The 27,572-nt window shown below is 39.5% G+C and overlaps 3 protein-coding genes across 4 annotated transcripts in view; 2 read left to right on the forward strand and 1 right to left on the reverse strand.

Annotated features, from left to right (window-relative positions):
• Positions 1 to 1,465: 1,465 nt before the first annotated feature.
• Positions 1,466 to 9,511, forward strand: LOC145460482 (superoxide dismutase [Cu-Zn]-like). The gene is made up of 7 exons (XM_081445316.1): positions 1,466 to 1,563; positions 5,560 to 5,647; positions 6,352 to 6,446; positions 7,234 to 7,342; positions 7,628 to 7,697; positions 7,881 to 7,998; positions 9,048 to 9,511. The coding sequence occupies exons 2-7, from the start codon at positions 5,572 to 5,574 to the stop codon at positions 9,204 to 9,206; spliced, it is 627 nt and encodes a 208-aa protein (XP_081301442.1). The 5' UTR covers positions 1,466 to 1,563; positions 5,560 to 5,571; the 3' UTR covers positions 9,207 to 9,511.
• A 1,467-nt stretch (positions 9,512 to 10,978) lies between these two features.
• Positions 10,979 to 27,572, forward strand: part of LOC145460483 (uncharacterized) — a 35,280-nt gene continuing 18,686 nt past the window's right edge. The window contains exons 1-3 of the mRNA XM_081445317.1: positions 10,979 to 11,589; positions 12,273 to 12,379; positions 13,092 to 13,194. Coding sequence (XP_081301443.1) covers positions 11,526 to 11,589; positions 12,273 to 12,379; positions 13,092 to 13,194 — 274 coding nt within the window. The 5' untranslated portion in view covers positions 10,979 to 11,525. The remainder of the gene's footprint in view (positions 11,590 to 12,272; positions 12,380 to 13,091; positions 13,195 to 27,572) is intronic.
• Positions 15,024 to 18,688, reverse strand: LOC145460484 (uncharacterized). Of its 2 annotated transcripts, none has more exons than XM_081445319.1 (3): positions 18,587 to 18,688; positions 16,447 to 16,533; positions 15,024 to 15,645 (listed from the first exon to the last, which is right to left on the reverse strand). In XM_081445319.1, exons 2-3 carry the CDS (start codon positions 16,508 to 16,510, stop codon positions 15,185 to 15,187), a joined length of 525 nt encoding a protein of 174 aa, XP_081301445.1. In that variant the 5' UTR covers positions 16,511 to 16,533; positions 18,587 to 18,688; the 3' UTR covers positions 15,024 to 15,184. The 2 variants fall into 2 exon arrangements, with proteins under 2 accessions (XP_081301445.1, XP_081301444.1); XM_081445318.1 differs by lacking the exon at positions 18,587 to 18,688 and adding an exon at positions 18,339 to 18,556.

Consider the following 27,572-nt stretch of genomic DNA (forward strand, 5'->3'; position numbering starts at 1 on the left):
GAAGTTAAAAACACATGAAATGGTGACCAGTCAAATCTGATACAGAAAATCCAGCATAGTCCAGCATACGTTTCAATGCATAACTTCGACAAAATGCACTGGACGGAAAAGTTCTATGCTTAAAACACAAAACTTACTTAGAATAACAAATCCTGAAAACTTCAACATAATTGGACAAATCCTTCGTAAAATATCTTTTCTCAAAGGCAAAAATAACTAACTCGTTTTGAGAAAATGAGCTTTGAACTTACAGTAGCAGAAATGTTTCTCAAAATGTCACCTTTAATACCTTAAGATTCAAATTCCGGTAAAAACAAAAATTCGATATTCTACAGATTTTTAAGGTGTATGCATTAAATTCTCAGTAGAGCTGACTGCGTATATAAGAACCAATTTAGGCCAAAAAGGAAAACTCTAGGTTCTGAAATGAAATTGCATCGACGACAATGAAATAGGATTAGAGTAATTCAGTCCAAGAATATATCTGCAGAACCTAAATGGCATAAATTCGCCATGAGATAATGTTTACATTAGAACTATTTTAGGCTAACATGAAACTGATCGAAAATATAAGTTCTTATCAATTAATTGATGTTTACTGTTCGAGGACTTTGTTATAAAAGGATTTGTTATCTTGCCGAGCGCTTCAAAAAGACTTAGTTCTCTAGTAATTTTTGTGATTCATACCTGCTTGCTTACTCTCGGAAAGTGCGCCTTATATGATAGTTTTTACCGGATCGGCTCGCTGTTATCCCTAGATTTTTCTTATCATGGTTAGGATTGCGTTTAGCTTTTTGGGGATTTCGGTCTGAGTACAACTCTTCATCAAAAGGGTTTCCTGAAACAGATTGTCTCGCAGTTTAGAATTGCATGTCTTCCATTTCAGGAACGGTTCCATTTCAGGAGCGCCGTGAACTTGAAAGCCAGTCAAGTATATAATACGTGACCTTGAAAGTCCTTCCTCAAGAATATAATATATTATATTCTTGAGGAAGGATTTTCAAGGTCACGGTGCGCTGATCTGATTGACGAAGTATAATAGGGCGGTAAAGGCCTGGGCCTGCGTAATGGCCAGTTCCTTCTATGAGTCGCGCGTGCAGGGAATCATGGTAGTTGTATTCATCAAACCAAATACATGCAAATAGAATACGAAATGTCAAGTTCTGCATTAAAATGCATTGGAATACAATGTTTATCACCGTTGTTTGTGTTAAATTCTTAATCAGGCCAATTTCGATTTATTACAATTCTAACTTAGTACCGAGGCTTAGGGGAATAAAACAAAAGAAATCACATCGAGGATGAGGGATGAATGAATAATTTCTATTTTTTATTTCTCCAAGCCTCGGAGCCAAGTAGAAATTTTTTACCTACATCCAGTCCAAGATAATGAATACAACTACCATGATTCCCTTCAGGCTTGTCTCAGAGCGGGAATAATCATTATTATATATGCACATGTATGCATACCCAATTTATTCAAATAGAGAGCAAGCAATGTTTTGTGCGCCACTTCGTTAGTTATCCGACTGAGTCACATCAGCTTTACGTCTCACTACAAAGGTAAGAATATATTCATTTTCTATCGCCTGAATTGTTATCGTCATGAAACAGAATCTCTCTCTAAAGTGTAGGTGAGATTTTAGAAACTCGTCTATGGGGTAAAGAGAGATATGAAGCTGTGGTCTGTGTTCATGACAACTGTTGCATAACACCCGCGCAAAACAATATTCTATTCGTACAGGGTGAATACGCAAAACAAATCTAATGATCTCTGAGTGTGAGCTGCAGGGAAAGACAGGTCATGAACAGGCTTTTGGTTACTTACTAAAACCGTCGCTTTTTCAGCCACAACTTAAAGCATTTTAGAACTGATGCCGTTCTTGAAAGACTCGTCAACGCATTCAAATCCCGGGGGAGGTACTTTGGGAATTTCTGGGTAGGGATATGCTGCTGGGACCCTGGAACCCTTAGTCTATACCAGAGCTAGTTCAGCTGAATTTTGCTACCCTATACTAGAGTAAACTCCCAAAATCTCCCCATCTATCGACACTGTTGAGGCTGATTTACGTAAATTTAAATTTGCCGATTTGATTTTTTTATATTTTTGAGTGACAATTCCTGGTTTCCTTAGTCTAGATAAAATCTTCAACCAACTAGTCAGTTTTGTGAAAAATTATACCGTATTCTAGACCCAAACACCCTGATTTATATACCCTATCCTAGAGTAAACTGCTTGAAAACCACACCCTTCACAGCGGCACATACCCATATAGCCCATATATGGCAGTGCCCTCCCCCCCCCCCCGATTCAAATCTACCAAATTACCATTGTTCTATGTATGGGATAGGACACTTGAGCTTAAAGGTTATTCGTGGCTACTCTATCTGCAGACAAACAGTTTTAAAGCAGCAAACATCCCTCAAGTCTCATTGCGTGCGTTAGAACTTCCGAAACGAAATATACATGAAGCGTGAGGACCCCTTGTTTGTTTAACAGCTTATCATGTGACGCGTCTGCTCAAAAATATTTCAAAAAACTAAAACAATTATTTCTAGCGTCTGCTTTTCATCTCTTTGATGTAGTGGAACAGATCTCTCGGAAATGTATTGATTTGAAGGAATTAGCAAAAATCGCTTCGCGTCATATCTAAATTGCCCACCAGTTGAATCACGTACTCTAGCTAAGGAACAAAAAAAAAGTGTTTGCACTTTTGCCTCATTCGACAAGTGTTCGATAAGAACTGTTTTCTGTAGATCAGACCTACAACTTCACAGGCAAGCTGTAGGTTGAATTGCATGAAACAGTTCGTGTTGTACTCTTGCAAAATTAAAAGATTGTCGCATCGGACAAGGTCTGGAACAGGGTTGTACGTTTTAATCGGTGCCAAAGAATTGTTCCTTGCTATCTATCTTCACATAAGCCATTCATTTTCACGTATAAATGTTTGCGATCGAAACAAATAATCGCATGTGTCGTATGCGGCAACAACCACACGAAGCTAAAGAGGTTTGTTCACTGAAAATACGTGTAGAAGGATAACCTCTATTGCTACATACTTGTCACAAACTGAGTCTTGAGGGTTACAGATAGTTTGAGAAGGGGGCGTGTAACATAGATTGAGGAATGATATAATTATTGCGGGCAGTCATAAATATGCGCGGAATATGATAGCAAGAAAGAAATAAAAAAAAGCTCGCATTTTGTTCTTTCTAATTGTTTCTCGACTGCCACTAAAACAGTAATTAACTCTGGATCAGAACTTGGATGGCCATGCACAAAAAAAAATATTCTCATCGCTAGTTGGCTATCTTCCACAAAAGGTTTACGGTATTTGTTAATCTCTGAACGTGTTTTATCACATAAGAGTTTTGATAGTTAAGCACTCCAAGAGATTAATAACATTTTTTCAATAGTGTGTTTGTTTCAGTTGGAGAGATTAAAAGCATGATAACTCCAGAACACAACCTTTGGCATCTACTCCAGTTTATTTGTTGCGAATGGTATGTAGGGAACGCGTCGGCAGTATTTGAACAAATCTGAGACATAGCTTTGTTCGATTCAATATTTACCCACACGTGTTTGTATAAACGATTCACATCTTTTCGCCACATTTAACACGCAACAGCTGAGGAAATTCTGATACGTTTGATTCTTTTGATAATGTGTTGACATGTTTTCCTTCAGTTGGGCCTGCAGCTAGAATAAACAACAAATGAAAGGTTCACCTGTTATCTGACACGCCATCGCTTTCAGGAACGGGCAGATTTATCTCTACTTTCTATTAATTCAAATCTTCAAGACAGGATTTGTTTCATCTAAAGTATTACCCGTTTGGGAGAATGTGCTAAGCGATAAAAGAGGAGGTAAATGGTGAAGACAAGAGTAGCGTTTTTCCTCGCGAGCCTGAGACATTTTGACTTCTCAGTGGTGGATCCCGACCTTGAGACTACGAGACTCGTGAAATTCGACGGAAATTGTGCGAGACCCATGCTTTTTTAATGACCATTCGCCACCCCTAATAACGACCAAGCTTGTGTGGTCAAGATGGTTTAATATTAGTCTCGTTCCTTTTGCGTGATCATGGACATCTCGACTGCTTCTAAAGAAAAAAAGCTTGGCGAATATCTAGCCATCTTGAACTCAGGCTTCATCGATAACACAGTTTCTCCATGACCCTGCGCAGTGATTGGCCAGCTGGCAAGATGGCGCCATTTTGTTGACTCGGGAGTACCCATTATTTCCCGCCAGAGGATAGGTTTCTTTATGCCATATTGTTGTCGCACACGCTAATCACGCGCATCCAAAGCTTGCCATAGCTTAATTTAATTCCATTTAATACGAATATTGAACACGATAACTGAAATAACAAAATTACAAACACGATAATGAACACAAAATAACTAACACCGACCGAACGTAACGCATCAGAAAAACGGCAAAGCGATATAAACGAGGAAACTTACAAGACGACTGTTACGAACCCCAAAACCAAAGACGAACTGTAAACTGGAGCAATTCCAAAACAAGGCGTAGACAGAAACTCAAACCGCTACTAACTAAATTTACTATACATTGTAGTCACCATATGTCTTCTCATTGGCTAAACGCCTACAGTTAATTCTGGGAAAAAGCGCAATCTACAGATTATTCACTAATCTGCTAGCAGATTAGTGAATAATCTGTAGGCTGCGCGCGCAATGCATGATTTCCAAGAGCAATGTCAAGTTCACGGACAGCGAAGTAAGAACATGGCTTGTCGAAAATAAACTGTGTTCGGTGCGATAATGCCGAGTGGTCAGCGTGTCGGACTCGCAATCCAGCGGTCCCGGGTTCGAGTCCCGCTCCGGCCACTACCTGGATTTGTTTCTCGGTAGCCCCGAGTTCAAATCCTCGGCCACGCTTGTAAATAGCCAACTGGTTTGCCTCCGGCCAGTTGGGATTCTTAACAATGTTATGTTCAGTTTGAATTATTTGTTTCAGTTGTTTGCTCGGCCCCACTAGCACTTGTGCTAAAAACATTGCCGAGGGTAAATAAAGCTTATATATATATATTTTTTTTTTTTGTCGTTATTTTCTTTATGTATAATAAAATAATTATTAGATTCGGTTTTTGTGAAATCTGAAATAATCAAGGCCTTGGTTAGCCTTCGGCTTCGGCTGATAACACTTACCTCGACCTTGATTATTCCGGACATCACAAAAACCTCAACCAATAATTGGTTAAAATTACGCGCGAACTGAACGTGTATGCAAATGAACATAGCACGTACAAAAGGCCACAAAACTAAGGAAACTAATTGAGCGAAAACGTGACACTAAAACAAAGCTATGACACAAATTCTGGCGCCTACATTATAATAAATTCTTTCTTCGGTAACGATGGTTGGGTATTGGCCTAGACCTTTTTGGCATGTTCACGGACATCGATTGTGTCTCAAAGAACGATCTTGGTCAATATCCAGCCATCTTGACCTCAGGCTAAGATGGTCTAAGATTCCGAGAGACTCAAGGTCTCTTAATCAGTCAAAATTCTGAAAATTCTGCAATCTTTATAGGGAGATATCAAAATGCTGTTGTTTGCCTTGGTGTTGATGATGCTAGCAACAGCTGCTGAGAGGATTCCTGTTGAAGAAGGTCTTAAAGGTCAGTTTGTCATATGTATGAGGAATGAGCTTATATCAGTCAAGAGACTGTGCTCTCTTGTATCAGTCCATGGCACAAGCTTCGCAAAAAAAAATATAAAGAAAATTCAGTCATTTGCTTGTAACTCTGACATCTGCAATCAGATTTAGATTTCTGTTTTCCACCAAACCGACATGCCTCTCACTTAACTAGATTTATTTCGCCTACTGAAATTTTCATTTAATACTTGTTTACTCGCGGGTTGCTGGTTCCCATTCCTACTCCAGTGTTTACCCCTGCGGGAGACTGGAACTAGTCTGAGACGTTGCAAGGATTGCACAGCCTACATGAATTGTTATTCCCACCCTCCGCCCCCACCCCCTAGGAAAAACGGGAGGGAGACAACATCTTTAGCTCCTTCCCCTCCCGTTTTTTCTCAAGGAATGAGTACGGTTACACATAGGCCAGCACCCCTAAGGGACTGAGAGCTTACCCGCAGGCTGCGCGGCGCAAGACAGAGGCCCTGACCATTTAATAGTCCTCTCGCTACCCTGGCGGAAACGTCTTATTCCTGTTTAGACCCTGGTTTTTATAGCAACTTGAATTGTCAGTGACAATTCCTATCCTTTAATTTTTTGTTATTTTGAACTTATTTTGTAACCAAGCTCCTTGTAGGTATTGCACAATCTCTTAATTTAAAATCGGATTCCTTTTTGTTTATATAGATGAAACCGTGACAGCTTTTAGTTTCATCACTCGTAACTCTAACCCTCCTCCGGGCACATCGACACCTGTGAAGGGAACCGTCAAAATGATTCAAGTAAGTTAAACGGGTGCATGGTCAGCAATTTTTAATCATCATCAGGGTCCGGAATGAGCAGACAGTTAGTTCTCTGTCTTAAACAGGATAATTAGTATAAGTTTCAATAGTGTTCTGAAATTATCGTGAAATGTTTGTCCCGAAACGTCGAGTGTTACGGTTGTTATCTTTGCGTAGAGGATTTTTATAGCCAAGCAGCTCTCCTTTTTACTAGGGTGTGCTGCCGAGATAATGAACAATTGACTGTGATCTAGTTTCTGTCGAATTATTTTTCCTTCAGTCTATCTTGTGATAAGAAGAATACGAGACAGAAACATTGTGGGCCCTCTATCTTATTTCCCACATCTCAGTCAATTTTTCAGCGATTTCTGCATTATCAGCGATTTTTGCAGATCTCAGATCTTAGCTATTATTAGTGAAAAAAGGCGTCATTTCTCAGCCAACAGTTAAAATTTGAGCAGCTCTTAGCCGTCAGTTAGACCAACCCAAGGCCTCATAAATCGCCCTCTTAGCATGGTTCGGTTTCGCTAATCGCTATTCTATTTAATGGAGGCGAAAGCCAAATGTGGAAGATTGGTACCCATTTTACTGTAAAATGTCTTCCATACTACGAATTTACAAGAATACTAATTGATCAGTTAGCTTGATCGCATAAGAAGAAACTCTTTCAATCCTTGACGACCACTCACAAACGAGCGATCGAGGACGGAGGTCAAGAGGTTAAGACATGGTACCCAGTTGTTTTACAGTTACATTTATCTGATAATTCATCTTGGTTTTTCAACAGCGGGTAGGATGTGGAAACATCACTATGATGATGGTACACATTTCGGGTCTGACTCCTTACTCGCCGCACGGCTTCCATATCCATCAGTATGGAGACATTTATACCGACGGTAAGAAATAATCTTTAACCAATTCCAGAATTTTGAATTTGTCCTGATACATTTTTCCAACACTTAAGGCCACTATGGAATTAATTCTCTAATCTTCAGCTTGAATATTCAATATGAACTGAGCAATCGTTTACGTTAAATGGACAAATTAACGACAAATTAACCCCTTCATATTGCATGCATCTGACTTGTACATCAGCGTAATATGCCCGGCCGTTTATGCGCCCAGAAAAATCGATTTTGTTTTATATTTTAGAGCTGACATGCTTCAACTTTATCTTTCAGGGTGTCAGAGTACCGGAGGTCATTACAATCCGTTTAATCAAACCCATGGGGCGCCTACGGACAAGATACGGTAATGAAGCTATGTAACGCAACGTCACACTATTTTAAAGTATGTCACGCAAGTTTCACGTGACCATCTTTTTTCCTTTATTGTTATCTCCCTTTGATTATCAATCTATCTAGACGTACATTTAGGAGCTGGCCAGGAAATGAATAGCAATTAGTAAAGAAAAGTGATATGTTTCAATTGCAGTCATGTTGGAGACTTAGGAAACCTGGAAACAGACGTAAATGGAGAGATTAACGCAGAGATTGAGGACCGCTTTGTGTCCCTGGTCGGACCTTACACAGTTATTGGAAGAGCTTTTGTGGTAATTATAAGCTAGGATGAACATATTGCCATCATACCATACAACCTCGGTGACTCGATCTTCTTATAGAAACAGTGTTGGAGCTTGCGCCTGACTCGTCACCACTGGTCTTCATACAACTTCATACAGCGCGCAGCCTGGGGCGAGGTGGGAGCACAGGTTGTATGAGTGCGACTGAGGAGGAGTCAGGGCTTATGCAGCTTATGCTTATGTGTATGCAGCACTAGACGGGTTCATGCCAGAAAATCAAACCAGAAAGAACAAGGCGTCCGAAACAGAACTTGCAAGCTGTTTATTTACACGTTATAGTGCACAAAGATAAGATGAGGGATAATAGAGTTAATCTTTTGCCTTAGGTTATCCCTATCTAGTTATTTTTAGACATGACACCCCGGTTCTATAACGAGTATCTTGCCATGCGCGTTGCGTGGATGTTTTCGTGGAGGGTGAAATTTAAGCCGCTTGTCTGTCAACCTGAATAAAATTCGCCTCAAAGGATTAATTAACTGTTTCTAGACCCTTTTGTGATTTCTTGAGAGGGATATATTACGTTCGGAATAACTCCTAAATGGAACAAAATTAACTCATTTACTCTTCATCCTCGCTTGAGTCCACTCAACTGGACATTCACCAAGGACTTCTAATTAGTTCAGATTTCCGATTGCCCGAACTCGCAAATTTTATGTGATAATTTCCTTATTCCAATCCGTAGTCGAGTTTAATCAAACCGGAAAGTTTTAAAAAATATATTTGGCTCCGTTCTTGATGTGCAGATCACGGTTTGTTCGATACGGACGTGACCATCAACTCAGGCAAGACCTGGACGGTAACTTGGACGATGATTTGAAAACAACCTTAATTCGCCTATTTCGATTCAAAAGCACAAATAATGATTACCGTTAGGTTAACAGACCATTTTAAGTCTTGACGAAGAAGTGTCCAGTTTCCAACTGAATCGAATGTTTGATTTAGCTATTGGCGGGAGAAGGGTTATTTTCTTACCTCGTTGAGAAGGATTTGCATTCATAATAATTTAATTTTGATTCCAGATTCATCAGAAACGAGATGACCTGGGTCGAGGCACTGGACCAGCGAGAAACGAGAGCTTGAAAACTGGCAACGCGGGCGCTCGCTTGGGATGCGGTGTCATCATCGATTCAACCTTCCTTTCAAAAATGAAGTGTTCTGTTCCTCATTGTGGCTTGTAATTCTTATCTAAGCCACAAAATATTAATAGACCAATCTCGACATATCAAAATTCTCATTTTAGGGGACAAAAGAGAAAAAATTTTTTTTTTTCCCGCAACTTGGATGTGATTTTTTATTCCCTGAAGCGTAAGGGCCAAGTTAGAATTCTACTATGTCGAAATTAGCCAAATTTTTTGTGGATCATCAAAAGAACAATTAACTTAAAAACTGGCTAAAATTAGTACAACAACGAATCTCTTCTCAAGAAAGAGGTTATTGAAGATACAACTCCATGGAGTTGCACGAATAAAGAAACGTCAATTAATTTGATGTTGTGCTTCTTTTAATGTTGACTCAAGGCTTAAAACACCAAGAAAGGTACCCCTATTATTATATTATTATTACATGCGGAGAAAGGTTTTTTCCTGAATAAAAACAACAGCCTGCTTCTTTTCCTCAAATTCAGCATGTCATTGCCATAGTTGAGCAAGAAACAAATAATAAAATTGCCTTGGAAAAATTTTAAAAAGATCATTTTTGCCATGGAATTTCCGATGAACGTCCCTGACGAACAACCGAATTGTAGTTTTATAAGGGACTCCCTTATCCCATTGTTTATGCATCCTTCAATGTACAACTCTCGTTATCCTCCCTGTAAAATGAATATAAATTTTTGACCATTCTCTAGTTTTCTGAGTGTGAGAGTATTTATTTTTCCGGTAATAAAACTAGAATTGTACTCTCACTTCCACTTCTTTTCTTAGGAACAAGTTGTACTGAATCGCCTTCGCACGCTTTGCGAACCTATGTTGGACTCGGTCTATTTGTAGCACATCGCAAGTCAAATCAATAGGCCTATGCACGATCCGGTCACATGGTACAAAATCACGCATGCTGAAACCAAGTTGCACAGTTAGACTTCCAAAACAAAGCAACTCGTACCAGTCCACCTCGCCCTGCCTTTGTTTTGGAAGTCCCACTGTGCAACTTGCTTCCCAGCATGCGTGATTTTGTACCATGTGACCGGATCGTGCAAAGGCCTATTCAAAGTCTTTGTACTCATCACCTGTTTTACGTGCAACAAAAAATAACAAGTAACGCAAACAAATTAAACTTTAGTGCGCTGCTGTTAAATCATCTTCCAACCCTATGTAAGGAGAATAGTCTTCGAACTATGCGTTTTACTGAAAAGGTAAGAATATATTCGTTTTGTATGCTTTATTATTTTATGGGTCGTTATTGCAATTAAACAGGATTCTTTTAGACCGTCCTTTTAACTTGAGATTTTGGGAACACGCGTTTCTCGGATCAAGTGTGAATACACAAACAGCTTTCTTTTACAGGTCACAATAACTGGATATACTGGAATTGCGCACTCAAACATTCCGAGTTTTCGCTTCATGTATCACCGACACCATTTTTTTACAGGTTAAGCCTTGTGTGTTTACACGTTTAGACAACTATTGAGTGACTTGTTGTAGCCGTGACGGAATTGTTGACTACGACCTGCGGAAGAAACCTGTCGTTGTTTAACATAACATTATTTCCTTCGTACAAAACTGTTTGAAATTCTAATTATTACCAAAATTTTGTAAGAGTGGCACCAGTGTGCCTGTAGACTAAATCTTGTAAAAGAATAAATACTTATTCATTTATTTTATACTGTGTTCAGTTTAGTTGAAGACTTGTTTCGAGTGGATACAGTGCATCTGAAACATGTCTTGAAAACGACAAGTTTCAGAACTTTAAAACATAAAGACATGTTTAAAAAGTTAAAACGTCGACCATCTTTAATTGGAATTATCTAGCATGTGTTGTAGAGAAGTATAGAGAGCAGGGTCTTCTGCTAAGCTGCCTTGGAGCAATCTTCGTATATGACCTCGAAAATTTTCTTAAAGAATCAAAAGTATCTTTCTGCGTCTTTCCGCCAAAAATATCCCTAATATGGATAGAGCCTTGATCAACCGAAGTGGACTGTTTGTTTCTAGTGTGTTTGTTTTTTTTGTTGGAGTTCACACATCACCAATTCAAGAGGGTCTAGGTGGAAATGGGTTTTAATTTTGAACTGGTAGCTTAGAATTGGACAACGTTTTAACAGCCAGCTGAGAATTGACACATTAATTTTAACTGATAATGGAGATCGGCAAAATTTACTGAGTAATAAATGAGCAAAAATTTAAAATGTTAGCCGAAATGTTAGCTGATAACTGAGGTTCCAAAACCCAGTCCACACCTTCTTTTTTAATCTGTCGCAGAAAAGGTAGCCTTATCGAAGATTATCTGCTTGCTAATGTCCTGGTTTTCTCAACATTTTAAATTGTTTTCAGAAGCATATCACAATGTTATTCTTTGTGTGTGGATTGACGATGTTAGCGACAACTGATGCGAAGAAAGCTTTGAAAGGTACTTCTCTGCGTTTGTTATTTCTAATCAGCACGGATTTCGTCTTTTACAGCTACAGACTTATCAATCGTTCACTTGTATTGAAAATAATTATTTTTTCCTCAAGGATTAAGTCAGTTCCTCCAGTTTTGATTTCATAGCGTTGCTGCTATATAATAATGCACTGGTTGTAACTCGCTAACTTACACATATAGCGAAAAGAATTGTGCAAAAGACCTTAATAAGACAGTTGAACTATCTTTTAGTGTTTATATCTATATCTTCCAATAAATCAGGTTTTTGACATGTCAACACTTAAAAGAAGGAAATATACACATGTAGTTTCATTTAAGAGATTAACGGAGAATATCCGGCCTTCTCGACAGGAACATGTCTGAAAGGCCATTTTGCTGTGACTACGACCTAAAAGTTATTTTAGTACTAAACAATGGACTTGCAGGGAAATGTCAGCTCACATCCAACTGCAGGTTGTTGGTCCCCATTCCTACATTTTTATAAAACCAAAACTAGCGACAAACTAAAAGATCGAAAGGTATCTTCTCCGAGAGTACTGTTTCATGAACACTACCTGTTCTCAAACACAAACTTAAACTCGTCTTCTACTTAGCGACCTTTACAACCCATCACTTCATCATTAAAACAGGTTATTAAAAAAAGAACAATTTTTTAATATTTCTCTACAGCAATTGCAGGTGAAGTTGTAGTAACCGCTGCATGTTCTATTACCCGTAACGCTGCACCACCCCCGGGTACAGAGACACCCGTAAAAGGAACAGTTGAAATGAGGCAGGTAATAAGATGTTAGGCATTTGTTGGCATTTTAATCTTCAGTGATCATGAGCTATCAATCCTATCTAAAAGCCTTCGGTCGTCGATATCTTAGTCCCGGGGAAATTCTCAGTCAAATGAAAAAGGTCGGGAATGCTCTTCGTCTCGCTTAGAGTTATGAATCATCGACTTTGGCTTCACATATCAGGATGAAACATCACTATTTTTAGCCGTCAAGGTGTCTTTTAGAGTTGCACTCGAAGAAATATAACAAAAGAACGCTGTCATGTCTGTTTTAAAGCCGCGGGGTATCTTTTGCACAAGGGTTCAAATAAAGCTCGAACCGCGGAAAGATTGGTGTCCTTTAGCTATACGGGTTTAATTCAAGTGTTCCCAAGAGCATCCCCGACTTGAAAAGCGGTCGGCATTTCCGTTCACTACTGGTCTTGCTTGAACAGGAGTGGAGGTTCGCTACTTCTTTCCTCTCTTGAAGAGGAACTGCATGTCTAAGTATAACAAAGAATACTTATTTAATAAAGTTTAAAAGCGCAGAAGAAGAAAACTCTGCAATTACTATATTCAGTCATGTCAGGACACATCACGTTACTTAGTAAAGAAACTCCTCTGTTCTGGATTGAGAATGTGGGATCTGTTTCATACTAAAATCTGCAACAGCTCCAGTCGATTACTGGGTCTGATTTTTAACTGCGCTGTTTGATGTTTTTGTTTCCCAGCCAATCGGTGGTTCTACTACCATGAATATAAACATTTCAGGCCTTCCTCCTGAAACGCTACACGGCTTCCATATCCATGAGTTTGGAGACATTGCTACTAAGGGTGAGCTTACTCCTCTAATGCTAAATATACTAATAGCGCCAGCACTTCGAAATTGTCGGGTCAGCGCCGCGACACAGCGATATATAGCAACGACAGATAAAATTTAAGAGCACAACCAATATTAGCGTTTGAGAACCCTGTTGTTGGTTTTGGTTATTCATGCCATGAGGCATTATGGGAAGACCAGAAACTGCAAGGGACCGTATACGATTAACTCTGCCAACGTAGGATCTACAGGAGGTCTGATCAGCCAAAAAATGTACAAAGACAAAGAATAGACTGCAAGGCTAATGCAAGGCTGCGTTTTTAAAGCATGATGCTGGCCATGCGGTTAAATGTTTAGGCTGCCCTTGTCCAGCCACATTTATTTTTTGCTTTTCGAGACACCAATCGTGACACTTACATACACACACACATACATAATTTATTTGATAAAGCAGGTTGGAGATCAAAATTGGCAAGACGCTAAGTCCTGATGTGGACCTGCACTATCTAAAATTATAAATTAATAAAATCCTACGTCTCCTTGGACCTCGAAACACGTAATGTGGCAACGCGTGTTTCGGGGCGCAAGTGAATTCAAAGTACGGAACTTGATGTAGTGAACGGTTCATTTAGCAATTTATGTGCGTTAGCTCTTGGGCTGGTGTTACATATCTTCGCTACACAGTGCTGACGAGTCCCAATAAGGACGAAACAGCCGTCCACTGTTGCGATCCTGCTTTTAATATCGGTTCTTGTCATGTTGGTCTCTCGAAACGTCTTTCACGTAGTATCAGCCTTGCAGTCTATTGTTTGTCATTACGGGAAGGACGGTAGGAGGGGCGAAGGGACACCGCGGTACTTATCACGCCCACAATATTTGAACCCTGGCTGCCCCCTCAAGACAGTTTTACCTGTCCCGACTAAAATTTCATGTCCTGTCGCTGGCATTAGCCCGCTTAATACGGACAAGGACTGATTTCTGTGACATGAACCTCCAGAAGATTTTTCAACAGTCCCTTCTCCGAATGTTTCCTGAAAGGAATACAAACCTTTTCGAACATTTCCGAATTTAAGAAAGATTTTTGAAGCTTTTCAAACACTTTCAAGGAAAATCCAAGTTGATGTAGACAACTTTTGGCTTCATTAGCAATAAATTTTGGAAACTCCTTAGGAAACGTGGCAACACCAATACTCTTTAGTGTCAAAAGATATAATAAGATTTTTTTCAGGAAGGAAAACGTGGTAACTCATGCTCTAGTCTAAAATACTACTTGTAATAAGATAACATCAATATGGCAGGGAAGTAACTTTTTTGAGCAAGTTGTGAACAACTGTTGAGGAACTTTACACAACATGAGAAACATTTTAGTAAATTCAAGATTTTGGAGCAACTTTTGAGCAACTTTTAGATTTATTGAGCAACTTTCTGAGCAATTTTGAGCATCGTTTTTACAAAATTAGAGCATCTTGTGGAAAGCTCTTTTCTTGATGCTCTATATCGATTTTGTCAGGAGAAAATAAATTCTTGAACTTTTCTGATTTCATTCTCCTTCAAACGCGTTATGGGGTAATCACGAAACACTTCTCTAAGGTGCGTGGCGACCGAAGTAACGACTGCGAAGGCCTGGAGGCGGCTTGTTTCATGGCTTGCATTGGCATACGCGCAGTTTACGAAAACACACAAACATGTACAAGCAACACTTTTATTTAATGCCTTCTTTTTTATTTCTAGCTGCTAAATTAAAGCAAAACCCACTTTTATGTGCTCTATGGTATACAATTATATTCATTTAATCACAGTTCAAACACAGTTGTTACACAGCTTACTACATTTCGTATCTCCGTTTTTCCTTTTCAACAACATAAAGCAAAAAATCTCGAATACTCAATGTTACTAGAATTAATGGAACCCTTAATTTCTGCAACTAGAATGCGAAAAAAAAATTAATCATCTCGGAAAATCTGCCTGAAACTTGAAACTGAAACTTGCCAGGACTGTCATCGATCAGACATACTGAACATATACATTACAGCAGACCAATCCTTTATTGTCGCCTTCGAACCAGTTCACCAAATCCTCACCATACCACAGCCGCAACTCTTGGCCCGAGCTCACCGAGTAAGGATAAAAACGCGGCAGGATGATCTCAGGAGAAAACGAGTTATATCCGGGCAACTCGGACCACCTTCCAGCACCTCCAGATAGCGTGAAAAACTCGTTTGGCGGCATAAGGAGGGCATTGCTTGATGTTGTGATGGCAAGACTGACGTATTTTTTTAATGAAGGATGGTTACCACAGCCCCAGAAAGAGTAGTGAGAAATTTGGCCAGAGCAGGTCACGTAACCGCTTAGATAGATCAATTTTACTGCAGCTATCTTGCCGCCGTAAGGGACGTGGAAACTGTCATACTGGTTACTCCTCGCGCCAAAACACACGGGAAGGGTATTCGCTTTGACCCAGGGATCTGAAGAGCCAAGAAATAAGAAAATATATGAGTGAATGAATTAGTAGCTGAAAACCACATTATCAGTAATTATGATAATTAAGGACGTTCGCACGAAAATATTAATTTTCCAGTCGATAGATTTTTTAAAAGTTTTACCGCCGTCAGGATAATAAGTTTTTTGTGTCAGAAATGCAAAAAAAAAAAAAAAAAAAAATTGGGGGTTACCGACTTCGTTTCAGAGATATATAGCGCGTGGAAAACTCCCCTGATTTTGAAATATTGGCGCATGTAATTCAGCATGGCCCCACAGGGGTTTATAGTTAAAAATATCGAAGGTGAGTCAACGGAGGCAAACGATCTTAGGCATATTTTGTAGAAGTGGGTCTGTTGCGTAAATAATTCCAAATGTTAACAACGTTTTCACAAAACTTAACCCTTCAAGAGGCATTTGAAACCGTCGCACCGATAAACCGAAAGCAAAAAAGAAAGATTTTGCAAAAAATTCAAACTTCTAGTGGATAGATTTTCTTCATTTTCTCGCTAAACGCAGAAAATCGGTTGAGAAAATGATCCATCGAAAGAAAAATAGGGTTTACAGAACGTTCAAGATCGTTAAATCCTCCTGAAAGCCATAGCTGTGGCCACTGCCTTATCATTGTTCATTTTATTACTTAGGGCGCGGTCTCATGCATGACATGGCGTGTGAATTGTAGAAGTTGCAATGCCCTTCCCTTTTTTTCACACTTTAACGCATCCCCGCCTCCAAATCTTTATCTCGACGAAATTTAACTCGTACGTAAGGCAAAAAAAGATTCTTACCCAATGCTGCGGTGAAAGGGACTATGAAGAGCATCATAGCCGCAAAAATTAGCCTTTGATCCATGATTTGCTGTGCGGTACGAGAATCTAATTAACAAATAAAGAAGCCCCGACTGTGCTCTGTTCTGTTGTAAAGCACGCAGGAAGCGGTAGAGCACGAAAGAAGTGTAGGGGAAAACACGAGACGTAGTCGAGTGTTTTTCCCTACTTCTTGAGTGCCCTACCGCTTCCTAAGTGCTTTACAACAGAACAGAGCACAGTCGAGGCTTCTTTATTTGTTTTATGATGAAGAATCAGATAATTTCCCCACGCATTCGACTGAATTTTCAAACCAAACTTTATTTTCCAAACGAGCAAAAGTCGCGTCAGCCGTTCACTGTTCTCTGATAAAGCACGCTAAAATAAGCCAATCACAATCCTTGTTAGAATTGTTCAAATAATTTGATTGGCTAACGAAGCGACAGCTGTCAATCACAAACTGGACTTCAGCTAAGCTTTCAGTTTCGAGAAGTTTGAGCGGCTCTCGAGAGAAGAATGATGCCTTCAAAGTTCGCTTTTAAGTTAATTTTTAAATACGGATCTCAAGGCAGGTAAAGGTTTATAGTCCAGAGGAATCCGGCCGTATTGTGGCCCATGAAAACGAGCACTTTTCCAGTGGAAATTACGAGACGCGGAGCTCAAAGCTTGTGGATGTAAATGCGAAATGCCGGGTTGAATTTGAAAGGAGCTACAGTTATTTACGGCTTGTAGCCGCATGCAGCAAGATTGCCCGAACTAGCGTAAAAGTTAGAAAGACTTAACGGCTCCCACTGGTTCTACTTCGAACACAGAAGAGAATATCAGAGCAAGTTTTGCACTGACCACTCGTCGGTTTACTTCGCTGAGATGACCGGAGAACGAGCGTTACTACACTGCATGTAAGTGTTGTTTGAGCAAATGAGCATTTTTAATTGTAAATTTACAAAAATAAAGCTTCTCATCATAAACAGAGACAGTTCAATTGTTTTCTGTCGTTGTTTTACTTCTTAGTATAATTTCTGCCTTCGTAACAAAATTAATGTCTTTATTGAAGCACTGTTTAGGTTGAGAATTTGTGAATTTCGCTACAGCTGTACATGTTTTGTCAGCGGGAATCTAGCAAAACTTCTTATTTTAGTACAGTTTTAACACTACTGTTGCTAACAATGGTCTCTGTGAGCCATATTTACTGCAGAAAAATAGCTCGCTTCCAGTGCGTTTGTCTGAGTCACAGGGGATGTTTAATTTGGGTCAAATTTGTCAAAATTCCGAAGCAAAAATTTGGAAGCCAACTTACCGTCATCAACCCGTGCTCTGTTCTCTGATAAAGCACGCTGTTTCAGCCAATCAGAGCGCGCGTTATATGGAAACTTTATTATAAAACAATATAATAATCATAGAAATGAGATGAGAAATACAAGTGTTTGATCATGAAATTATGAAAAAAAGGGTCTTTAGTTCTGTAAAATAAAAAAAGGTGAGTAATTTACTGTCGTAGGATAGAACGAGAATCTAGTCGGTAGTTAGATTAATCGACGGATCAAAATTTTACCAAAGCTGAAAATATAACCCGTTTTTGCAGCAGATAACTGAGACTGGAGATCTACAAAATTCTCTGATAGTTGAGAGATGGGCTGAAGTTTTAACTTATAGCCGCAGTCGCAATCAACGAAATTTTTAACTGAGATTACAAGATTTACAGCACCGCAATTCTGCCCTGTAAGCAGCCCTTGGCTTTCATAGCATTCTACGTTCTAGTTAAAGATTACACCTACGAGCTTTTGAAAGACTGAATAAAAAAAAAAGTGAAGACGACATTTTTTCCCTTCGAAATATCAAAGATTTACATCTTAGCTTATCCCTGAAAGTATTACCTAACATGCAGCTAAAGTTCTCTGAAGGAAGTTTCAATGCAAGGTTTTACTGTTCAGACGGCTAAGTTACTTAGCTTTAAATTAAGATTGATAATAAGCAATATAAACTGCTAAAACGTGAAAAGAATAGCAAGTTTGTTGGCTTAGCCTAAAATTGGGCGAAGAACGAAAAAAAGCAAAAAATAATAATGCGATTACAAATAATAATAATAGACCTTTCTCAAACACGAAGAGAAGATGATACTTACTCTTTCAATGCTCACTCCTCTTTGAACAGTGATAAATTTTCTTCAGTAAAAGAGTTTCCTTAAGACTGTTAAAGTAATCTGTGGATTTGCTTAATTGAGTGAAGTCAAACATTGCTAACTCTGTTAATTTGTTGGTCATAATTTGTTGTCAAAGCGTAGTCCATTAGTGGTGTGGGAACACCATCTGAACAAATTAAAACCGACAGCATTTTTCCACCGATTGTGATATTAGCTTTTCTACTACGTGTGGTTCTAAAACTGTTTACTCAAAACCGATGTGCACTTCTTCAAATTTAGCTTTATTTATAACCAATAACAAACTGTCAGAAAGTCAACCTTTCCTGTGTAACTGAAATCAGGCTAGGTTAAGAGTGAGTATAATTGCTTTTAACGATAGCTTTCAACTTAAAACAGGCTGTGTTTGTAAACCTGACTCCGCACCAATCACGTTTGTTTTAGTGAGACGTTTTCAACTGGAGTATCAGTTTTCAACTGATACTCCAGTTGAAAACGAATCTCTCTCGTTGCTGTCGTATACGTTTTTACACTTTTGTAGGACGACTTTATTTGTCTGGTATATCGGTGAAAATATAGTGTGTACGGTATGTCTAAAATAGAAACACAGTACAACTTACCCAGCTAGGTTTATTGTTTGTCATTTCAATCTTAAACTCTCGGTTAACACTCACGATTATCAACTTAGCACAAATAAAACCTAAGTGGCTCTTTATCCACAATATATTATTTCCTTTAATAATGAATATTTAAAAGAGAAGCATCTGCGATCTATATTGTTTATTTTTCAGTCCTTAATCATAACAGTTCCTACTTTGCTTTGGCAACCACCTGCGAGATTTGATCTGCCTTGTTTAAGTTCTCGGAGACTAATGTGTTTGCTCGTAACATAAACGCAGATAAATTTAAACTGGTTTTTTATTGTGGGAGGCGCGGTGACCTCATGGTCAGTGCGCTCGTCTCCGGATCCAGCAGTCTGGGTTCGAGCCCCATCCGGAGACATTGCGTTGTGTTCTTGGACAAGACACTTTACTCCTACAGTGTCTGTCTCCACCCAGGTGTATAAATGGGTGCCAGCGAATTTAATGCTGGGGGTAACCCTGCGATGGACTAGCATCCCATCCAGGGGGGAGTAGAAATACTCCTAGTTGCTTCATGTTACAGAAACCGGGATAAGCTCCGACCTGATGGGCCACTTGGTTCGTATGCAGACTTGACCTTTTACGGCTATCGTCCATTTGGCATTGCTTTATTAAAATTCTGATCTGTTGCCTAATAGGCCATTTCCCAGTTGCCTAAAGCCCCATCATCCAAGCGAGGCCTGGTGCTCAACCATTCATATGAAAATGAGTTTAATTTGCATGTAAATGAAATTTCGTTTTCATTTGAAAGGATGGGCACCAAGACTCGCTTCGTAAAAGAGGCTAAAGATAATACGAAAAAGGCTTATTTTTAGCCATGGCGTGCAGTGGTAGATTTGCACTCCAGCTGCATTATACTTGATCGTGAATTTTAGTCCCTTAAAGCCGATCCAAATTTCACGCTCATCTCTCACTGGTTTAGAAATTATGGAAACGATCGTGTGCTCCTGAATTGCATACGGAGCCCTATTTTTGTGTCCGCTAGACTGCACAGTGCATGCAGTCACAAGTACCCGTTGGGTACCTATTATTGCAGATTCGTGTATGTGGGGTCTTTCAAGAGTTAAAACTCTACAAAATAAAGATAAAAAAGAGCAACTAGCATTTTGCTGGGGTTGTTGCAATTCAGCTTAACAACAATAATGAGAGATTTACTTAGCCTCTTCGTATTTGACAAAGGAAGTCTTTACATGATCGTCCAAATTATCTACTCAAAATGCTTTTGCAAAACTGCTGCCGGACAAATATTTTTCGTTGGCCATATTTTTTAGCCCTACCCCTTTAGAATGCTTTCTTCGGTCCGTACTAAGCCCTTCATGAACATTGCGACTTTTCTGGCACGGTTGCACATTTTGCACGGGATTCTGCAGAGAGGAGATGTCCAAGATTGGGCCTTAAAAATTCCATGCCGATGAAGACTTGCTGATGTTATGTAGCATCCAGAGTAGCCTAGTCTGTATTTTTATGTGTAGACCTTATGTTGGTCGTTTAGGGTAATTTGGCCAATCAGATGAACTGCGCGGATATCTCTGACTTGTTACAACAACACCATGTAACGTTTTTACTTGGGAGTTTTACCTAGAATTCCCAGACTTCTCTGCAGGTGGCAAAGAAGGTGATGTGCCCATTTCTCCTGTCAACCGTGAATGTCTCTAAGAAAGATTCTGCTGTATTTGAAAAGACGGTTTTAAAGGACCCTGGTCATTCTCCGACATTTTCGATGCCATCAAAATTATTGATATTGCATGGTGGAGCGAAATCTTATTGCTTTATAAAAAGTTGTGCTCCTGAAGGTATGTTTAATTATCTTTCGTAGTTTCATAGTGATTTCCTTTGTTTTGACATGCTCCGAATAAAATATAATAGCCAAACTTTCGCGTGTAAACAAAAACAAAGGTGTGGTTGACTAGTGCCCTTTAAATTTCCTCGAATTTTTTAATTTGTTGATGGTCAAACCCTGATGCCGGACTGTAACTCTGCGTGTCCGTCTCGCAGTTGTTTTCCTTTTTTTCATCGCGGTGTTTTCTAAAAGAAATAGAAAACATGTTCTCCGTGTTTCTGCGGCCCGTGTTCCCACAGCATTTCTCGTTCTCCCAAACTTTCACTCGTGTTTAATTTCTATTAAACAATTAGATTATGAACTCGAGATTTCTATCGCGTGATAGTTGACGAGGACGCAGCCCGAGTCAACCATCACGCATAGAAATCGAGAGCGAATAATCTAATTGTTTTAGCATAAATCTACTAGTTGTTCAAAACTTTCATCTAGATCCTCTTCACAAACACTTTGAAAACACAAAGAAGCGGCCCCCAGCGCACGCTGCTATGCTACTCAGTATCTATCACAGAATAGAACGTGAGTAGCGTAGCCAATCAGAGGACGGCATTCGTGATAGAACGCTAGTAGATTTATACTAAAACTCGATAGAAACACGATACATATTTTATATTTCTTAAATATTAAGAATGGCTTACTGTTAGGATCGAGAACCGCCGGTCAACGACCCATTTGGCAAATCGCTCATATTTTGCCCAAAGATACCCTTAGGTGACCTAATTCTAAAAATCATATTTCAAGGTTCCAGCGAATTTTTATTTTTCAGAAATTCGCGAAAATTTGAAAGCGCGGTCAAAGTGCGGTTTTTCGTGTAATAAAATGACCGAAATAAGGTGCGAGGACGAAGCGCTGGCAAAGTCTTAAAATAAATTCAGTTGACTTCAAACTTCACACAAATGTGGAACAACCACTCTAATTTATTCCTCGTTTTAAACTAATCTCAGAGATGTTGATATAGTGGTTTTCCGAACCATTTTAAAAACACCTATGAAGCGTGTGAAAAATAACGGCAAAATATAGGTCATGTTTAACAGCATAAAAATGCATCTGGTACCTCACTTTCCGATTATTTTACTTCACAGCCTAGAAATATCATTATTAAACATATATCATGCCAAGTTTCATGCTCGAACTCGCAGTATTTCCCTTTGAAAAAAACGAAAATCTATGTCAATGTGTTGGGCGCAAATAACACAATAATTATAAACGAACAAGAGACAAATCAGTTTCAACGGCGAAAGTAAAAGGCCATCATTCATTAAAATCCCGTCAATTCACTGCTATCAGTAGAAACATAATGTCCACTACATAGAAACTGTTTTTAGACGTTTTCGAAACATTGCGCGTTAACTTTGTTTAATTTCCTGTCCGCCGTCATGTCTAGTCTGTCATCGCGTGTATTTCCTTAATGAAAACAACACTCTGAATGGTTTTCACGACAAACGCAAGAGATTTCCTGTAACCTTAATGTTTTCGGTTCACCAAAACGCTTTAAGTTCGTTAAGACACAATAATGGGTCAACTTGGAATGCTGTTTAGCATTAAGGACGTTAAAGGACTGTAAATTAATCGAGTTGAAATATCTTGAAGCAAATCAAGATCGCGTCCTTATTCTAATTTGGCAAACAGCCGTCCTCCGTTCAAGTTCAAGAAGTCGAGAGGTTAATTCGGCAATGTATTACCGGTACAACAACAAAATCAAACCGAGGTCACAAAAGTGTAAGTTTAAAAGTGTAGTGGCAAGTCCCAAATAAATTTCGCCTATATAAAATGGAAACAAGAAGTGAAACGCTCTGACCCGAAACAAATAAACAAAATATTAATACGACTAATTTAATCCGAAAATGTTACAGAAAACATACCTAAAAGCCGTCGATTCCCCTCAATACCACTCCACATTGCCTTAAAGAGCCCAAGCTTTCTGCTGTAAGAATCAGGGGCCCCAGGAATCTGTTTTTATCATATCGGCAACCATGCTGCGTGGCTGATATTCGAGACTCAGTAAAAGTTGTCACACAACCGTACGAGCAGCCCAGTCACGCTTTCACTGCTCTTGCGCAAATGTCCAACATTTCGCAATTTACCTAAACTGATTACAAGTTTAAAGTAGTGACAGTAGATTGAAATGCGCTTCTTAAAGCTGACCTATCCAGGAGCAATTATTTCTTGTTCTTGAATGGCTCTTAGTTGTAGCTACAGTCGGGAAGGGGGGGGGGGGGGGGAGAGGGTACTCCTGGAAACTTCGGATATCTGTATGCAGTGGAAGATTAAGTGGTCTCCAGCTCTTAACGCCAACACTGACACACCAGATGATTCTCGAAGTATCACAGGGATCACTAAGCTAAATAATTTTGAGTTTAGCTCCGCTGAGTCAATTACCTGTTGGCGCGCATATTGCATTGACCGTGGACAGGTGGAAAAACAGTTAAACCGGAAAAGCCTGGTGCACATTGTAATTTAGCGTTGTCCAACACGCAATCGGTCAGGTTGTAATGCTAATCGTATTTGATAGAATCTCAAGTTTTCTTTCGACACATACTGGGGTGACATACTCCTAGATGGGTGTGACCGGGAGCCATGAGTCAAGTCAGTCAACTCGCAAAGCTTAACAGAAGAGTGATAGTGAACCACTGGTGGAAGGACTGCAGATTGTCCCTACGCTTTACCCTGATAGGTCTCTGTTTTATTCTAATGAACTGATGCTGTGACAACAATACTATTTAGCTTTACGAAAATGCTAATTGTCAAGGGTTTCTTTTACAATTTAGTTAGACATCGCTCTTTCTTTATTTTTTGCTGGAAACATCGTTCTCTAAAGGAGACTTCCGGTCATTTTCTAAAAAGGCACGAACACTGCGACCCCAACATCGGTGCTATTATCAACGGGTGTGACCGAGAAAGCGTCTGATGATGTTTCCATGGATAGTAACCATGCATGGCAGGGGTGTATTAATGTCTTGAAGGCGGCTGTATTCGTGTCTTTCATAGCCTGTCCACTTTAGAGAGGCACTTGTCTCTGGAGAAATATACGCAGTTACTGGAGAGACATTCCCTTATGGACTTAGCCAATATGGGCTACAAATCCTGCTTGGCGCAAGCGTTGGCGTGTTACTCAAAGCCACAATAGGTCACCAAGAAGCCCTTGTTGTTTCAAAAGAGGGTTGGGCTCTCAGGGCAGTCGGTGACAAGCAGCAATCGTATCTTATGGCAAAATTCCGCACTGGTCAAACGACAGGGCGAAAGCTTGACGCCGAAATGGTGGCGCGGGAAATGCGCAGAGCCCAGGATCCTTATAATATTCGTCTTTTTCAGGTGCTAATTTTTCGGGGCGGGGGAGGATCGTTAAATTTTTGTAGAGAGGGAGAGGGAGTAGAGGAGGAAGGCCCTTTAGAGGAAAAACTCATGGCCGAATCGTCTCAACCTCGTTCCCAGGGTCTCTCATCTTACCGCACCCTGGAGCGTACTCCAGTCGGGCGGTAAGATGAGAGACTCTAGGAACGAGGTTTGAATCACCCTTTTGATTTGAGTCACCCTTTCCAAATTCGCTGCAACGATTAATTTACCTTTATCGACTTAAAATTAGATGATCTAATGCATTTTGTTTCCGACACTGCGCGTAGACGCAGTGCAACAGTGCCTTAACAAATTAATCACTCTAGAACATCTGAAAACATAGATCTCGCAAACAGCTTACTTTCCTTAAAATAGTTTTTCACAAAGAACTACTTATTTATGATTCTTTTATACTGCAAAAGAAACCCTTGACCACTAGCATGTTCATAAAGCTAAATGGTATCATTGTCACAGCATCAGTTCATTAGAATAAAACAGAGACCTATCAGGGTAAAGCGTAGGGACAATCTGCAGTCCTTCCACCAGTGGTTCACTATCACTCTTCTGTTAAGCTTTGTGAGTTGACTGACTTGACTCATGGCTCCCGGCCACGCCCATCTAGGAGTATGTCACCCCAGTATGTGTCGAAAGAAAACTTGAGATTCTATCAAATACGATTAGCATTACAACCTGACCGATTGCGTGTTGGACAACGCTAAATTACAATGTGCACCAGGCTTTTCCGGTTTAACTGTTTTTCCACCTGTCCACGGTCAATGCAATATGCGCGCCAACAGGTAATTGACTCAGCGGAGCTAAACTCAAAATTATTTAGCTTAGTGATCCCTGTGATACTTCGAGAATCATCTGGTGTGTCAGTGTTGGCGTTAAGAACTGGAGATCACTTAATCTTCCACTGCATACAGATATCCGAAGTTTCCAGGAGTATCCCCTGCCCCTCCCCCCCCCCCTTCCCGACTGTAGCTACAACTAAGAGCCATTCAAGAACAAGAAATAATTGCTCCTGGATAGGTCAGCTTTAAGAAGCGCCTTTCAATCTACTGTCACTACTTTAAACTTGTAATCAGTTTAGGTAAATTGCGAAATGTTGAACATTTGCGCAAGAGCAGTGAAAGCGTGACTGGGCTGCTCGTACGGTTGTGTGACAACTTTTACTGAGTCTCGAATATCAGCCACGCAGCATGGCTGCCGATATGATAAAAACAGATTCCTGACGCCCCTGATTCTTACAGCAGAAAGCTTGGGCTCTTTAAGGCAATGTGGAGTGGTATTGAGGGGAATCGACGGCTTTTAGGTATGTTTTCTGTAACATTTTCGGATTAAATTAGTCGTATTAATATTTTGTTTATTTGTTTCGGGTCAGAGCGTTTCACTTCTTGTTTCCATTTTAGAAAGGCGAAATTTATTTGGGACTTGCCACTACACTTTTAAACTTACACTTTTGATGACCGCGGTTTGATTTTGTTGTTGTACTGGTAATACATTGCCGAATTAACCTCTCGACTTCTTGAACTTGAACGGAGGTCGGCTGTTTGCCAAATTAGAATAAGGGCGCGATTTTGATTTGCTTCAAGATATTTCAACTCGATAATTTACAGTCCTTTAACGTCCTTAATGCTAAACAGCATTCCAAGTTGAGCCATAATTGAGTCTTAACGAACTTAAAGCGTTTTGGTGAACCGAAAACATTAAGGTTACAGGAAATCTCTTGCGTTTGTCGTGAAAACCATTCAGAGTGTTGTTTACATTAAGGAAATACACGCGATGACAGACTAGACATGACGGCGGACAGGAAATTAAACAAAGTTAACGCGCAATGTTTCGAAAACGTCTACAAACAGTTTTTATGTAGTAGACATTATGTTTCTACTGATAGCAGTGAATTGACGGGATTTTAATGAATGATGGCCTTTTACTTTCGCCGTTGAAACTGATTTGTCTCTTGTTCGTGTACAATTATTGTGTTATTTGCGCCCAACACATTGACGTAGATTTTCGTTTTTCTCAAAGGGAAATACTGCGAGTTCGAGCATGAAACTTGGCATGATATATGTTTAATAATGATATTTCTAGGCTGTAAAGTAAAATAATCGGAAAGTGAGGTACCAGATGCATTTTTATGCTGTTAAACATGACCTATATTTTGCCGTTATTTTTCACACGCTTCATAGGTGTTTTTAAAATGGTTCGGAAAACCACTATATCAACATCTCTGAGATTAGTTTAAAACGAGGAATAAATTAGAGTGGTTGTTCCACATTTGTGTGAAGTTTGAAGTCAATTGAATTTATTTTAAGACTTTGCCAGCGCTTCGTCCTCGCACCTTATTTCGGTCATTTTATTACACGAAAAACCGCACTTTGACCGCGCTTTCAAATTTTCGCGAATTTCTGAAAAATAAAAATTCGCTGGAACCTTGAAATATGATTTTTAGCATTAGGTCACCTAAGGGTATCTTTGGGCAAAATATGAGCGATTTGCCAAATGGGTCGTTGACCGGCGGTTCTCGATCCTAACAGTCAGCCATTCTTAAAGCATCCCTTTACGACCCCGCAAGCTTAATTTCTTGTGACCCTCTTTTCCTGTTATTTTTTTTCATAACCCTCCCTTTTGAAGGGCTCAAAAAAACTATGACCGTCCCTCTGTTTTCCAATCCCCTCCTTCCCAGATAATTTCTGACAAATTAATCTATCATAAAGTGTCAAAATTGATATCACACATATCACACATCGATTTGCTACCACTCGGTATATCAAAAAATGAATATCATACACAAAATGTACATGAAAATCCATTCAACTTCCCTGATGCGATACTATTTAACTAACAGATTTCGTGTTGCCGTGCGTCTGGTCAGTAGATGATCACAGATGACGTCAAAATGTGGTAAGAACAAAAACTGGAAAACTGGAAGCGCGGGCGCTCGCTTGGAATGCGGTGTTACATATCTTGCGCTTTTAAATATCCCGGGAATTAGCCAATCAAGATCGAGTATTTGCACTTTTAGCGCCTGATTACTTGCTAATAATAATAATAATAATAATAATAATAATAATCACTTTATTTAAGTGTCGATGTATTTAGCACTAATGTGCTAATTGGGGACACTGTAAATAAATAAACAAATATTTCAAATATA

This window comes from Orbicella franksi, chromosome 11 (assembly GCF_964199315.1).
Source record: "Orbicella franksi chromosome 11, jaOrbFran1.1, whole genome shotgun sequence".
Classification (NCBI taxonomy): Eukaryota; Metazoa; Cnidaria; class Anthozoa; order Scleractinia; family Merulinidae; genus Orbicella; species Orbicella franksi.

What these genes read in the sequence shown, in the direction of transcription:
- LOC145460482 (XM_081445316.1), top strand. Translation starts at nt 5,572, where the DNA reads ATGCTGTTGTTTGCCTTGGTGTTGATGATGCTAGCAACAGCTGCTGAG. An exon ending in GAACCGTCAAAATGATTCAA is followed by an intron (nt 6,447 to 7,233) that starts GTAAGTTAAACG and finishes GTTTTTCAACAG; the next exon opens with CGGGTAGGATGTGGAAACAT. An exon ending in TTATTGGAAGAGCTTTTGTG is followed by an intron (nt 7,999 to 9,047) that starts GTAATTATAAGC and finishes TTTTGATTCCAG; the next exon opens with ATTCATCAGAAACGAGATGA.
- LOC145460484 (XM_081445318.1), bottom strand. An exon ending in CCCTTTCACCGCAGCATTGG is followed by an intron (nt 15,646 to 16,446) that starts GTAAGAATCTTT and finishes TTGGCTCTTCAG; the next exon opens with ATCCCTGGGTCAAAGCGAAT.